General features: G+C 45.0%; 1 protein-coding gene across 6 annotated transcripts in view; it reads left to right on the top strand.

The window, feature by feature from the left end:
• The window catches only part of RGS6 (regulator of G protein signaling 6), a 259,407-nt gene that overhangs the window by 213,143 nt on the left and 30,799 nt on the right, over positions 1-15,465 (top strand). For all 6 annotated transcript variants that reach the window (XM_086891929.1, XM_086891927.1, XM_086891928.1 and 3 more), the window contains one exon: positions 6,045-6,231. In XM_086891929.1, the coding sequence (XP_086748055.1) occupies positions 6,045-6,231 (187 nt within the window). The remainder of the gene's footprint in view (positions 1-6,044; positions 6,232-15,465) is intronic.

Here is a 15,465-nt window from a genome sequence, read left to right as displayed (position 1 = left end):
AAGCAAAACCAGACACCTAAATTATATTGTAAGGTGTACAGTTCTTTATTTATGTTATAATAAAATATTGTATATAAATATATTAAAATATAATACTAATATATTGATATAAATGTATTACACAGTTTATATTTATGCTATCATAAGCCTGTACAGACTGATGTAAGTGACAGTGTGCATGGCAGACAACTATAGTTAAGTGAAACACATCCCACCCCAACCCTGGGAAGGGGTAGAAAGCTTTCTGAGAGTTTATCATTGAGCACCTCTGTAGAAAAGTAACATTCACAGTTAATCTTTTCAGGACTCTCTTCCCAGTAACTAGCCAGAGATCTTGGAACTGTTGCAGATGGGACATGTTTTCTCTTTGGAGTATCAGTAGGATTTTGGGAGTGTCCCTAGGATTAGCACTGGCCCTATAGACCCCTGTGTTGTATCTAAGGCAGATCTGAGAAACTGACTGCTGGAAAACCTAGAAATTGATGGTAGCACTAGAAAATATTTTGTAAAGTGTGTGCTTGAGAATGCCTTGAAATTAATGTAATGCAGTAATACAGCAAGGGACCAAATTCTGCTCTTAGACCTTGTGGTGTGAGTCCCAAATCACAGGGCTGGTCATGGTGGGATATTTCCATCTCTTCCTAGCTGAGAAAAATTGGTCCCACTGGGGGTCTTGGGTGAGGCACTGCCAGAGATAGCAGCAGACTAGACTCGGTGACCTCCCAGATCCCCTTCCAGCTGTGTTTCTGTGTTCTAATAAACTTGCAGGATCATGTCCACCAGTCTCCTGGGCTCGGCTGAGCCCTGTAACTTACTTATTTACTGGCTGTCCATTATTTATGTGGGAGTAGGAAAGCCAGTCAGTTGGGTATATTTCTCTCTGGTTTTATTTTAACTCTTTTCCTTGCTCTGTTTTCTTTCTTCTCTCTGTTGTTATCTTTCATCTACAATTTGTTTTGACTCCTGTGATTTTTGAAGTATACTCAAAATATAGCAGACAAAATGCCAAATTTAAAACAAAATAAATAAGAAAGGATAAGAAAAGAAAGTGCATCAGAGAGTTATTATACATTTTTTATGACCTGGGAACCTGCTGAGACATCTTGAGATTGCTGAGATTTTCATTTAGCTGGTGTGTTGAATTTTTTTCCCCCCAAGTTCAAAGAGTGTCAGCTGGAAAGAGAAAGAGCAAAGGGGGAATATGGGACATGGGAATTCCATCTGAAGGGAAAGGAGGCTGCACACCTGTTTATAGACCTCAGTGGGAAACACATGACACTTTGTGGGAATGCACTGTGGAGCTGGCAATGCATGGATGCAGGCATCCTGCACCTCGCTGACTGTGAGGAGATGTAGAACATGGAGATCGCTGGAAAGGAGTTTTACCTGCAGAAAAGTGTTTATATCCTATATAACTCCTAATGGTTGAAACTTGTCGCCAGGTTTTTTTCCCCCCCCCAGTCTTCAGAAGGAAAGGAGAAGTTCAGGCAGTGAGAAGAGCTCGTATACGCAGTAACCACACCGAGCCACCCCAAAGCCCTGTGGCCCCTAAATAAAACAGCGTTTCCCGAGCAGTTCCGAGGCAGTGCCAGCGCCGGAGGGCTCCGCAGGGTTGCGGGGTAGCGCCGGGTGCTGCCGGGCAGTGCCGGCTGCGGGGTGGTGAGGGCAGTGCGGGGCAGTGCGGGGCAGTGTGAGGCAGTGCCGGGCGGTGAGGGCAGTGCCGGGCAATGAGGGCAGTGCGGGGCAGCGTGAGGCAGTGCCGGGCAGCGTGAGGCAGTGCCGGGCAATGAGGGCAGTACCGAGCAGTGAGGGCAGTGCCGGGCAATGAGGGCAGCGTGAGGCAGTGCCGGGCGGTGAGGGCAGTGCCGGGCGGTGAGGGCAGTGCCGGGCAATGAGGGCAGTGTGAGGCAGTGCCGGGCGGTGAGGGCAGTGCCGGGCAATGAGGGCAGTGCGGGGCAGTGTGAGGCAGTGCGGGGCAGTGTGAGGCAGTGCCGGGCAATGAGGACAGTACCGAGCGGTGAGGGTAGTGCCGGGCAGTGCCGGCAGGCGGCGCCGCCGTCCCGCGCTGCGCGGGCCCCGCGCGGAGCCGGGCGCGGTGCCGGCCCCTCAGCGGGCCCGGGCAGGGCCGCACCGCACCGCGGGCACTGCTCGCGGCCGGCGGGCGCTGCCCCGCCGCAGCCATACAAGGGCTTTTCGGTCCCACAGCACGGAAAGAACTTGCAGCAGAAGGAGGGACTTGCATCGTGGACGCCGGCGAGCACCGCGGGCGAGGGGAGGGGAGGAAGGGCGGTGAGGCGGAGGCCTGCGGGACGTTTCCCCGTCCCCACCGACACCACGGTCTCCTTGGCAGATCCCCAGTGCCCCAGCGTGCGGCTTTGCAGCGTCTGCCTATCTCCAGCTTGCTCACCAAGGATAGGTTTTTGTCGGTCTTGGCCACGCCAAGCTCACCATGCCAAGGATCTGATCATTAAACAACACAAAAATGTGAATATCGCCCCTGTCTGAACTGCATTTTGATTTTTACCTATTGCTTTCATTAATTTCCTGGCTGAGATGTTCAAAGTTATTTCTTGGTGAATGGAAGAAGATTTGTGAATGGATAGAGTTGTGAGACCAGAGGGCTGTGGGATACTGGAATGGAACTACTGAGGCAAGGACAGAAGTGTGCTTGGATTCTGACCTCAGATAGTCACTTGATAAATTTACTGTCAAGCTAGAGGTATTGTGTCCACCCCCGGGATGGGGATATGCCACTGCCCTTGACAGTTTTTTCTCAGTTTCTGGAATCACCCATATTTTACCTCCTGATCAGGATTTTAAATTAATTTTTGTTTTCTAATGTACCTCAGAAGCAAGCACTCCCCCACTACTCACCCTGTCTTTCCCCAGCAGCCTTTTCGCTGGGGGACATCTTTGAACAACACTGACCAAGCACCTCTGCAGTGCCCTGCAGAGAGGTAGAGCACACGTGCTGAGGTCCAGGAGCTCTTTGTGCTGTGGGGGAGCTGTGGAGGATAAATGCCATTTTGGGATATCTTCTGCAAGTGACAGCAGTTTAATTACAAACTGGATGAGGCTGGAATGGTTTATGCCACTGACAACACTTTAGGACACCATATTATCAGTCTTCTCCAGTCCTTACATGCTGTTTTACAAAGGACAAAGAACCTGTGATCAGTGCTGCTGTTCCCTCTGTGCAGACAGTCCCTGTGCCAGTCCTGCTCTGCTTAAAGGGCATGTGTGGAAAGGACACACAAGGACATCTCTCTTCTCCCCTGCCCTGTGTAAGAGGTGTCCACTGGACATCTGTCTGCTACAGAAAGAGAGGAGGCAACACAGGATCTTCACCTGACTCCTTGTGAAATTGGGGCTGGGCTTTTGCTTTAGAAATTGCAGGAGTGATTCAGGGAGTGCATGTGAACTCTACAATGGAGCAGAAATTCCAGCACAGTCATTGTATGTCGGCTCCTTTCCTAAGCAGAAACACCTGCTTCTCTCTTGTAAATACTATAAATCCCATAGGAAGTCCTGCTTATGCATTAGTTTCAGGAGGATTCCTTGTGGCAGAGAGCTTGCCTTGGAGTTGAAGCTGTGGGGCTGGGTACCCCTCTTTGATGTTACTTATTTTTCAGATGCCATCTATAGTGAATAGCTTTGAAATTTTTACCAAGACAAAACTCCCCTTTGCCATGAAGAGGACACTCAGCCTTGGGCATGAATTTACAATTGCTTGCAGTAAAAGGAGCTTGTTCTTGTTACTGTCAGGTTGGTCTGGTTGGTTGGTTTTCAGATTGAGCCAAATGGTTATTAAAATGGATGGTGCTCCTGTTCTGGCAAGCTGTCACTTCACAGCGCTCCCAGTTCTCTCACAAGTGTGCTTTCCCAGCCCGCCTCCCCGGCTCCAGGGGCAGAAGATAAGCCAGAAGAAAAGGTTCTCTCTAGCCAAATGTTTGTCTGAAGTGTCCCAGCTACTCTAGAATGATTAGCATCTTTTCTCCCTATGCCTTTTCTGCATTCACATGTTCCCCTTACATCTGAAATTGAATGATAATGTACTTTCAAATAACAGAAGCTACATATGGCATCAGATTATTGCACTGTGAGTACCACCCTTTACTCTCTGCGTGCATGTGATAAGTGGGGGTGTCACTGTTCAAATGACAAGGCAGGATATCAGGTGCTTAAACTCTCAGCAATGGAACAGGACCAACCATGCACACTCCTCCACCAACCCCAGATACTCTATTTCAGTTTATAAAATCAAACATCACTCTGTTAGAACCACAAGTATATGACTCTGCAGGTAATGATGTAGCATTTGAATGTACCCCAGTCTGTTTTACGGAGTCTGCCAAGGAAATGGGAAAGCCATATGAAGGAATGTTGTCAAGTGGCTTGGGTGAGTCAGGGCTGTGGCATGAGACCTCCTGATGGTTGGGAAGAAGCAGAAGTCAGCAAGGAGGATTTAGCCTGGCCTTGTATGTAGCATGGATGTCACTTTTTCCCAAGCTGACTGTTTGCCTCTATTGCAGGTAGGATACCAGGCTAAATGGGATAGCAGCCTCATTTGCTTGCAGTAACACCACCAGTTCCAGGGTGTTTAGGTACTGCCTGCAGCCATTAAGGAAGCAAGGGTCAGGAACAGCAGGAGTCACCAGGCTGCTGTCTCCTCCACCCACCCTTACTACCATCGGGATTTTTGTTGGGGATAGACTCTTATCTTCCTCCTTCCACCACGGAGGAATTTTTGCCTTAGTGGCAGCACACTGACACCACTGAATCATTTGGGGTGAGAAATCAGGACTTCAGTTAAAGTTCAACTGGTTTATAAAGGAGACACCAAATTTTCCAAGCTGTGCAGCTGTTGCGGATGCCCTGAACAAGCAGTGACCCAGACAATCCCTGTCCCCTCTGCACAGTCTGCCTAGCAGAGGGAGTGCATAAGAGGCAGCCGAGGAAAACCCTGCCCTCCTTGTCACTCTGGACAATGGGCATCTTAGTCGGGGGTAGGAAAGAGCTGGTTATTGCAGGTGGCTGCAGAGGTGCCTTCTGTACCTGTTTGCCTTTAGCCCTCCCTGCAGAGCACTCTTACGCTTGCAGGGCCCAGGTATTCAGGGCAGATAACCCTCAGGGATACCTTCTTGCTGGAAGATAAGAGTTGACCAAAACAAAAGGCTACTGGGCACCATGCATCTTCTGAATTAGTCACCTGAAAGAGCATCTCTTACAGTAATAAATAAAACTAGCACAACCAAAAAAATGTCCTTTTTTTCCCTAGGGTAAAAGACAAAAGACATGTATGTCACTCTTGCAAAAATACTCTGTGGTCTTTGTTTTTACAGATTAAGATATGGATTATGTCCTTAGTCATCGAAGATATTATCTTCTCAGTGTCTATGAACTTAGTTTAGTCTGTAAGCATAGCCTACAGACTAAAGTCTGTAAGTCAGACTTACATAGTCAAGAAAATATCCCTGTAAAATTTGAGTATGGCATGACAAGCGTCATCTTTTCTCATGACATCCATCCATCTGAATGCTGGTCAGTTTACAAGTTGAAAAAAAAATCTCTAAGCGGTATTGCTACAACTTCACATTGGAAATGATATGAATGTTAAGTTTGTTCTTCATTTTACATCCCCTGTGGATGACCGATCCTGCAGGCAGAAATGACCATCACATTGCAGTGCAGCTGTGGGAGGCAAAGCCTGCTTCTCTCCTCCAGCTGCACAGCTCTGGAGGTTTCCTGTTTGCATATCTAATATGACACTTCTGCAGGGGCAGTTTGAATAAGAATGTATCACTTCTTAAAGTCAGTGTTCTGATCTTAGCCAAAATATAAAGGGTTTTGATGTAAAGTACATCACCCCTTCCCCTTGAAATCAGGCTTAACTGGCGTCTTCTGTTATTCTAATAGATGCAGGATTAGGTTCTGTGTCTGTTTCTGTGTCTGTGAATAAGCCTATGCCTAGGCTTATTCACAAAATCTTACCTAGATTCCTGTCTTTTTCTCTTTTCTGCCCTTTTGTTTTTTGCCTAGTACAGGTTTTGGTTGGCTGTCCAAGATCTCAAGAAACAACCTTTACAGGATGTGACCACCAGAGTGGAAGAAATCTGGCAAGAGTTTCTAGCTCCTGGGGCCCAAAGTGCTATCAACCTGGATTCCCACAGCTATGAGAAAACAAGCCAAAATGTCAAAGACCCAGGGAGATACACATATGAAGATGCACAGGTTAGTTTTTGGTTTTGTGGAACTACTGCTAATGAAACTCTCAGTTTTAATATGATATTCCACTATCACATTGTCACTGCTCACTCATAAGAAAGAGGAGATGCACAGTTTGAAGTGACTTTGACGATATCTATTCAAGCTGGGTAAATGATATTTTCATTTAATCTATCTATTATAACAGGCTAAGGCTCCTCTGGGAACAAATGTTCCAAAATCTGCAAGTCTGCAAGGCGCTGCAAGCTGGAGCCATGTCTCAGAGAAAACACAGATGAAAGTCTGCTATACAGTTCTGCTTGTCTGTCTGTGCTACCTGTCACAGAAGTCTGGCATATTTACAGAATGGCCAATGTCATATCTAAACACTGGATAATACACTTTTTCTATATCTTATTTATTTATAGCTAATTATATCCCCCTGCCAAACCCCAAATGCATCAGCTCCCTCCAATACAACTAGAAATTTGTCCACCAGACAATACCTTAATGTAATGATAGGACAGTAGGCAATGCAGTGAGCTTAATCCTTCCCTCCTAAGGCTCCAGATTTATCAGGAAAATTTTACAGATAAACTGTACATGGAAAATGCCCTGAGGAAAACAGATAATTTGAGAAAACTGCTACAAGCAAGGGTAAAGCTGCATAACCTCCTGGAAAGTGAAAATATATTTTTCTAATTTTTAAAAAAGAAAAAGGAAGAAAGGATCATTTGGCAAATATTATTAGGGACACAATTAAAAGATATCCTCCTCGTAATAATTTTTATCACAAGATGTAGTAAAACCAACAGCAAATGAAAATAATTCCTGGGTTTGGGGATTTTTTTTAATTGGCATTCAAAGGCAATTCTTCAAAATACTCCACTAACAAAATATTTTCATCTCAGGGGAGATGTTGTGGACCACTTATACAAGGTTAGGCAATGAATTTTTTAAAACAGCATCAAATGCTCTATTTTCCTGAATGCAATCTTGCTCCTTGGGGCCAGCATAGAAGGAATGTACATGAAGTTTCAAGGCTGTCCCCTGTGAATATCAGGCAATTTAAATGCCCTTTTTAAAACTGAGAAATACAGGAGTATGAAGACATTCTGGCTAAAGTGTATTCTTTTCTTGGCATTTGTAGTGAAAAAGAACTTCTTACATCATCTGAAAAAAATGATGACCACAAAATGCAGGCTAAAGGAGATAGGTGAATAATGGGGGAATTGATTAAATTGATAAGTAGAAGTACTAAGAATAAGATGAATGTTTAGACGATGAGTATTTAATTAGAAGAAGACACAGAGGATTTAGCCTTGAACTGATCAGTTCACAATGTAATTGCCATTCAAAGGGGAGTTGATAAAATCAAGCTGGAGCCCTGGCAGTTAGACTGCAATTTTAGCTCCTTCGGTTAATTTTATTTCAGTGGATTTTTACACTGACAGATGTCCTCAATTCATCTGTTGTGGTTCATGGACACAGAAATATGAAGCAAAGGTAGACCTTCAGGGCCAGCTATGGTTATCTTGGAGATTGAATCTGTGGCAAGAGAGGATGGTGCAATGTGCAGTTACCTTCTTGTACAGTGCGTTTCTGGTAGCTCACCAAAGGCCAAGCAGACTGTGACAGCTTGACTGGCTAGCTGGGAAGGCATTCTGACAAATGCAGGAAGAAGCAGGACATTGTTGAAGGGCCTAGTGCCCTGGTAGAGCTGGGGCAACATGACTTTTACTGGCTCATCCTGGAGAAGGGACATTTTTGTTTGCTCATGCACTTCATGGGAGGCAGTGTAGATCACCCCAGGGTGCAGTAAATCTCCCAGGTACTGCTGTAGTGTTTCTCACAGGTCAGTCCTGCCACCACAGAGGCTCTTGTCCATAAATCTGCAGCAGCTGCCTTATCTCAACACTCTGGCACCAGGAGCCCTTGGGAGCTTCCACACATCCCACATTCCTAGGGACCCAACCAGATACAATTAATCAAAACACCCTCTGTAGGAGGGGAAAATAAGAGTGTTGTCTTGTCCTGTGTAGCTTTAGCACAAAGAGGAAAACAACTGGAATGTCCTTGTAAGTAAAGAAAAAGGAAAAAAGTTTACTCAACAGCACGTTTTTTGAATGCCTGCAGGTCTGAGACACTAAGAGGAAGGAAAAGTGTTGGCAGATCTGAGAAAATTAGTTCAATCCTCCTGCAGTGGAAGAATAGGAGAAGGTGATGTGGCACTCTAGTCATGGCTTGGGAGATCCACAAAATGCCAATTCTGTATAAAAAGCACGGGAAACGGACACATTGCTGTACTTGGGAAGGGTAAGGTGTAGCAAAGCACATTCAGGCCAGCAAGTGCTTTATAACAGGAAGTCGAAAGCAAAGCGTCATTTGTTATTGGATGCTTTAAGAGTCTACATTGATGTGCTTCTTTGCACAACCTTGGCTCACAGCCCCAGAGAGCTCTCCCAGATGCTGCTCAACCATCTGGTAAGGCAACTAGCCTAGATAAAAACAGGGAGAAAAGGGTCTCTTGGCAAACATGCCTCTCACTTCAAACCTCTTTGTCCTTAGGCCAGTCACGGTCTGAAAGCAAATGGTTTCTCTGTTTAAGAAAATCTCAGCTCCAAATCTTAGTTCTCAAAGCACTCCTAATCCAAACCTGAATTTGGTGTGCATTTATTATTTCAGACAGACCTCTCTCTGAGATGGATTCTTGTTCCATAGAAGCAAGTGTTTCACCATTTCCCCATCTCAGCTTGAGATGCTTGCCGTGCTGTGTGTCCCTCTGTGCTGCTGCACTTCACAGTCCTGCACTGCTGGGCTTGCACAGAGCTGCCCCTCTTGCTGCAGCTCCTGCAGGTGCCATCACCCACCCCGTGCCTGGCTCAAGCTGTGCCAGCACATCTCAGCTCTGAGCAGAGTGTGCTGTGCTGGCTCAGCTGCACTCTCCTCCCCAGCTGTCCAGTTTGTTAGTGTCCCTGTCCTTGAGCAGCTCAGCTCTGTTCCTGGCTCTGTCCTTATTGTCAGCTCTGCCAGCTATCTTGGTCTGCAGCACCTTCTGTCATTTTAGTGCTGGATCCCTCCAGAGGGGAGCCTACCAATTTAGCTGATTATTTTCTGCTCTTAAACAACTGTCCTCTGAGTAAAATATTATGATTATCAAACCATTTTCACTGGGGACCAAAGCAGCTTTTAATACAAGGGGCATCGCCAGGAAAGGTCAGTTCAATTAAACAGTGAAGTACTTAGCAGGATGTAAGCTCCCACAGGAGTTATCAGCATCATTGAACAACCAGTATGGGGCCCTGCAATATGAAGCAGGCACCACCAGTTCTCGAAAGTAAATAGGTTTGGGTCCATCTGAATGGCCTCTTCTGGCTAATGAAGCTGCTGACAGCCAAAGTAATTCATCTTTACATGGAACACAGAACTGTGAGTGTGACAGTTATGGCTTATCTGTGCAACACGTTATTAGTTTTTTAACCATTCTCCCCTATCAAGCATCTCCTTGCCTCCCTTGAAATGTCTTTCTGCCTTCAGAAAATCTTTAATCCCTTCCTCAGTCCCTTGGTGTTGGGAGCTAGTATCACCAGGATGCATTGTGTTTCCTCGCAGTAATGTCTGCAGGGACATTTAGCCTGCATTTACTGGTAGGCTTCAGAGCCAGGTGTACCAAAGTAAAGCAAGCCACACAGTTGTCTTTGGAATTCCTTTCCTGTTTTCTTTGTTTATTTTTATTCTTTAATAAATAAAACAGAGTGTTAGATTGACATTCCTTTACCTGAACTAACCAACTGTTGTTTCTATGAAGGTGATTCAGGAAAATTCAGTTCTAATCCAGGCTCAGTTAGGGATTTTAACTGTTCTTTGCATATTCTTGGCTAATTCCAGGGCAGATTTAGACCATAATGCTAAATTCCAGGCAGCTCAAAACAGAAATGTACCTATCCCAGCTTTGAAATATAGAATAATTTGAGATAGAAAGCACCTTTGAAGTTCATCTAGTCCAGCTCCCCCGGATGAGCAGGGTACATCTTCAACTAGATCAGGATTCTCAGAGCCCTGTCCCAGTTGACCTTGAATGTTTCCAGAGATGGGGCACCCACCACCTCTCCGGGTGATCTGGGCCAGGGTTTCACTATCTTCATTGTAAAAATTTTCTTCCTGAAATTTAATCTTGAGATTTGAGCCCAGTTAATGCTCTCAGCTGCCCCAGGTGTAGTTCAGTTTGTTCTGTGATAGAGATACGAATCCTTACAGGATTCATCAGTGGTCAGTCATCAGTTTGAATTCTGGTTGTTGAACTTGACTGGATCCTATTGAATTCAAAACCAAACTCCAAGTTCAATCAAGGGTCTCTTGGAAGAGAAATGTCATTTTTTACCAAGAAGGGAAAGTGAGGGGTGACACTGTGTTTTCTAGCATGCACAGGATGTGAAAGGCCTGGTATCTATTCAGTGGGCATAAAGCACTCCATTTGTAGGTCTGGAGCAAAATCATGGCCTGGAATGAAAATGTGAAAATAATCATTCATTGTGTGTTGGTATTATCTTTCATGTAATAACTTGAAGAAACATTATTCCTGTTTTCCTAAAGTTTTGCCCAAGCACCCCAGTTATGTGTATGCCTGTAAAGGACAATGACTAAGGCTGGAGAATTGGGGTAACAGCAAGGCAGCTCTGGTTAGCAGTGCAGGCAGCCAGCAAGGGGACATGGGACAAAACAAGGTGCTCTGCCTTTAAGAGGAGACCAAGTCCACCTGAACTAGTGCTGCTCAGAGACCTTGAGCCCATACTGTGGGGAATTGAAAGCACTGCTGCACTGCATCTGTATTTATACATGAATGGTGTGCCTAGGGCTCCTGGAGGCTTTTGACAGCCTGCACCTTCCTGTGGAGGTGAAGGACTGCACAAGGACTTGACCTTTATTCCCTTCTCCTTCTTTGGCTCTGATTCTGTGGGTCTGGAGGAGAAAATACTTCCTTACATTGCACTCTGGTTCTCTTCCTTGTATTTGGGTTATGGTGACTATAGAAAACACACAGAATCTCACTGTTGTGTGCTTGTTACACTTAGAAGCAAATGTGCAACCTTTGTGGATTTCACAAAAGAACCTACAACCAAACGGAATCTAAAATCAAGAGCCCCACAAATACAGCCAGAAGAGTAGTTAAGTGTCTGGAACAAAAATAGAGAAGTGATTGTGGAGGCTTATGCTAGTGTGCCTGATGCTGTGCAAAGCAGGAAACAAAAGCAGAGGTTTACATAGGAGCAGATACTTTGTGTTATTATTTTCCTGTTTTGGTTTGTTGGGAGTTTTTTTTTCAAAATGTACACATACACATGCATATCAGAAAGCACTTCTTTTATCTTCTGCCTGCCATTTTAATTTGTGGTTTAGCAGTCATGTTATATAGAAAATATCTACCATCCAGCCCTTTGTCTTCCCTTTCTGTCTCTGAACGCATCAGGGATCAAACTGCTGTCTAAGTTAATGTCCTTCTGTCACACACAAGCAGAAAAAGGGCCAGGAAAAAGTCACAAGTGACCTCTCTCCTTGCAGACACAGTGACAGAAGGCAACAGATCTCTCCAAATGAAAGATCATGGGAACAGGGTAACAAGAACAGTCAGCATATTCCCACAGGACAATAGTCTGCCTGTTATTCAGGGTGCTGATCCTGCCAAGCTGTCTAAAACTACATGCATGAGTATTAACAGTGCCTCAGTGCCAGACATTTCCTACCTCCAAAAAATACCTTTAGATGGATTACATGGGAAAGTCTCTAGCTTGCTCAAAAATTGAATTTGGCACTCAAACTCTGGGACTCTTGTGCCAGTAGTGTACACTGTGCTTCTTGGAAGCAAGAAACCACTCCATGTCAGATCCGAAGCAAGAGAATTTCCTCTTCATGTGAAGGTCAGGAAGCTGCTGATACTGTTTCTTTCTCCCAAATAGGGATCAAAAGTGCTTGCAAGTGCATCCTTCCATCTAATTAAGAAGCCAGAACTCCGGGAGTCCACTTCTCATGGACTTCAGGGTTATGGTCTCTCCCTGCTAAACCCATGTGCTGCAGGAACACTGTGGTCTTTAATTTTTTTAGAGGGGTTGTTGCCTTTTTAAGTGTTCACACTCCTAATTAAAAATTTAAGAAAAATCCCTGGGAAGATCTATCAGCAATGCATTTCATATCTCTGCTCAGCCCATAGCAGGTATGAATGTGGGTTGTCAGGATGAGGTTTGTTGGGAAACAGTCAAAAGATTTCAATATACATTTGGACTCTGAGATGTTGAGCTCAACCACTTAATGGCAGCCCAAGATGACATAGCAGCTGATATCTTACCGTCAAAATGTTGATGAGGCATGGAAAATGGTTTATCTAGCCCGTACATGTTCTCTAGGTAGGCATCCAAGCAGGATTGGTGTTCCCTATCTCAGCATAGCCACCTTTACTCAGAAGCTGTGTTCTGCTTGTTTCTGTAGGGCTGTATCCTGCACTATCACCGTCTCCTATAGAACATGCAATGCCCCACTGAAATAGAATTTCTTTCTGCTGTGTGAGGGGTTCTGCATGTTCCTCTTCTTGGTGCAGTTCAGCTTTTTGGCAGGATTTTTCACGGAGAAAACAAGGAGGAAGTTGCTGACAGCCTGCAGATGTCAGGGTGTCAACCAAAAGGTTAAGTAGTTACACCTTATAGCTGTACCACAGCATGCACAGGAGGGAAAAACCTCATCTTCATTGCTGTGGCTCCAGCATATTGTTTGGGAAAGGAACAATTTCCAGTGCCAATCTCCTGAATGCTACAGAAGGTTGTCCCCTCCTCCCAGGCAAAACCTTTTCACTTGGGCTTTTTGCCAGTAGCCAGGATTTGCCCCATATTGAGAGAATCAGCCTCTTAGCCATGATCATTGTTCTCAAAACCTAAAGCTGCTCATATGGCGTTAGACTCCCAGCAGCCCACTCTTGTCTCCCAGGATAGCCCTTGCTATATTTAGGACTAAATCCTTCTTCAGTACCAGGCTGACCCCTTAACTGCACAGCACTCAACAACCCTTTGCCTCTAGTTCTCTGCACTGTGTCTGCCATGGACCCTCGACAGCTCCACCCTCATGTTTGTGTTTGAAGATATGAAGCAAACCAGTTGTCTCATCAATTTACAGAGGGGACATAGCTAAATTTATGCATTACTTTCATCAATGTGCTTTTCCACGAAAGATTTACATCGTGTTTCCAACTATGTATCTACAGGGCTAAACAAAGGATTTCTGTGTATTACTCAAAATGAGCTCTCATTGCTTACAGTTATCCCTCTTGCTAAGGCTCTTTTGTACATTCCTGTGCCTTCAGCCCAGTGTAATTTCATTTGTGGGCTGAAAAAAGAAATTATGCTTTTTAGTTTAGCAGGGAGGTTAGTCTATATTACAGGATAATTATTCTTTTTTTTTTTCCCCTTAGCAGTAAAAGCAACTTGGTTGAATGTGAAGAAAATGCACGAACTAAAACTTGTTGTAAATTATCATGTCCCTTGAATACTTGAGAGTGGCAAAAAAGATACTGCTCAGATTTTCCACAGCTATTCACTCTTAGGCCAAGACCCTTATGTGCCATTTAGCAAGCTGAAACATTTATTTTCCAACTATAAATCCAGTAAAGCCTCGCAGTCCTGCAGCAGCTGGAACACCCAATCCCCCCTGGCCCTGCTAGATGGCAGCACTGCCTGGTACCAGAGAGGCTCCGGGAAGGGGCTCACCCAGGTTAATGCAGACAGGCAGCTCAACACAGGCCCCACAGCGTTTTTGAGAAGAGTGAAATCCTAAATGCAGAGACCAGAATAAGCAGATCCAGAAACGCTCTTAGTGGGGATTTGGAAACATTAAAGGGAATTGGAATAAAACATATGTGTTTCCCTGCTTTCTCACCCCCACTGGTGTTTTCCCATCGAGTTCAGTCAGGGCAAACATGAAGGTCTTTTCTGCAGCTTCTTCACTGTTTGCTTCATCCCAGCTGTGCCTACTACCAACAACTTCAGCTTCCAGAGCAGATGCAGCAATTTTTACTACTTTTCCTAAAGTGCATTTTATCACTATCATTTAGGTCGAATGCAGTTGATCACAATTGCTCCTATAAAGTGTTGCATTCAGTTTTGGCACAACTGCTTAAAGAGAAGTAGGTCTCCTTTCCTTTCTTTGGCTTTTTGGAATATCGTGGTGATGGTGTGGTAGGGGGTTCTGCTGGTCTTCCTGCTGGAAGAGTAGAGCAGGGTTAACAGGACACATCTCTAACAATGCATGGATAGCAGGTTTTGCTGACTGCAGTATGTGTATGTGCTGGCACAGGGGTTAACCTCAGCTCCTCTGCCACAAATGTCTGTGCAGAGCAGAGGTGCCGACAGACAGGCACTAGGCTGCTGCCAAGTCTAATTGGAAGGTGCAGCAGTCACACACCATGTACTTGCAGAAGTCTGCTTTCTCCTTCCCACGTCCTCTTTGTGCTATAGAGACAGCTCTTCCAAAAACAAGCTCCAGGCAGGTTCTCAGCTGGCATCTCTTCCCATCCTTCCAGCAAAGACCACAAGGCCTTCACTCAGGCAGCACTCTCTCATGTGTGAATCTGCAGTAAATTTCTCCCCACTGCCAAGCATACAGGTAGCACAAATATTAGCATTCATTCCAGTATGCTGTTATTTATTTAGTTGTTTAATCTACTGCTTTACATTGCTTGTGGCCTTTTCTTTTAATGGATTTGTCTGACATGCTGCAAATCTGCTTTGCAGTTGGCCAGAGGTTCGGCTGTATGCTTGCAACACAAAAGGCATCTCCAAATCAGCTCTCACCAGTTAATACCAGGTATTGGTAACAAGGTGGAGGAGCACTCCAAAACAATCCAGAAGATGTGGGATAGCTACAGCAAGGAGGTTTATGAAAGGCAAGGTGGATCCTTGCAGCTTAAGTGCATCTCAACAGCTATCTAGCCTTAGTGTAAACCCTCCAAAATGAGCTAAAAACCATGGAACAGAATCATTGAGGTGGGAAAACACCTCCAAGATCATGAGGTACAACCTTTGACCGAACACCACCATGTCAATTAAATCACAGCACTAAGTCCCACCTCCATTCATTTCATGAACACTTCTAGGGTTGGTGATGCCACTGTCTCCCTGTGCAGCCCATTCCCATCTTTCAGTGAAGAACCACCCTTTCAGTGAAGAAATTATTCCTGATGTCCAATCTGAACCTCTGCTGGTATAGTTTGAGGCCATTTCT

This window comes from Cyanistes caeruleus, chromosome 6, assembly GCF_971803275.1.
Source record: "Cyanistes caeruleus chromosome 6, bCyaCae1.hap1.1, whole genome shotgun sequence".
NCBI lineage: Eukaryota > Metazoa > Chordata > Aves > Passeriformes > Paridae > Cyanistes > Cyanistes caeruleus.
This window is presented reverse-complemented; position numbering and strand designations above follow the sequence as displayed.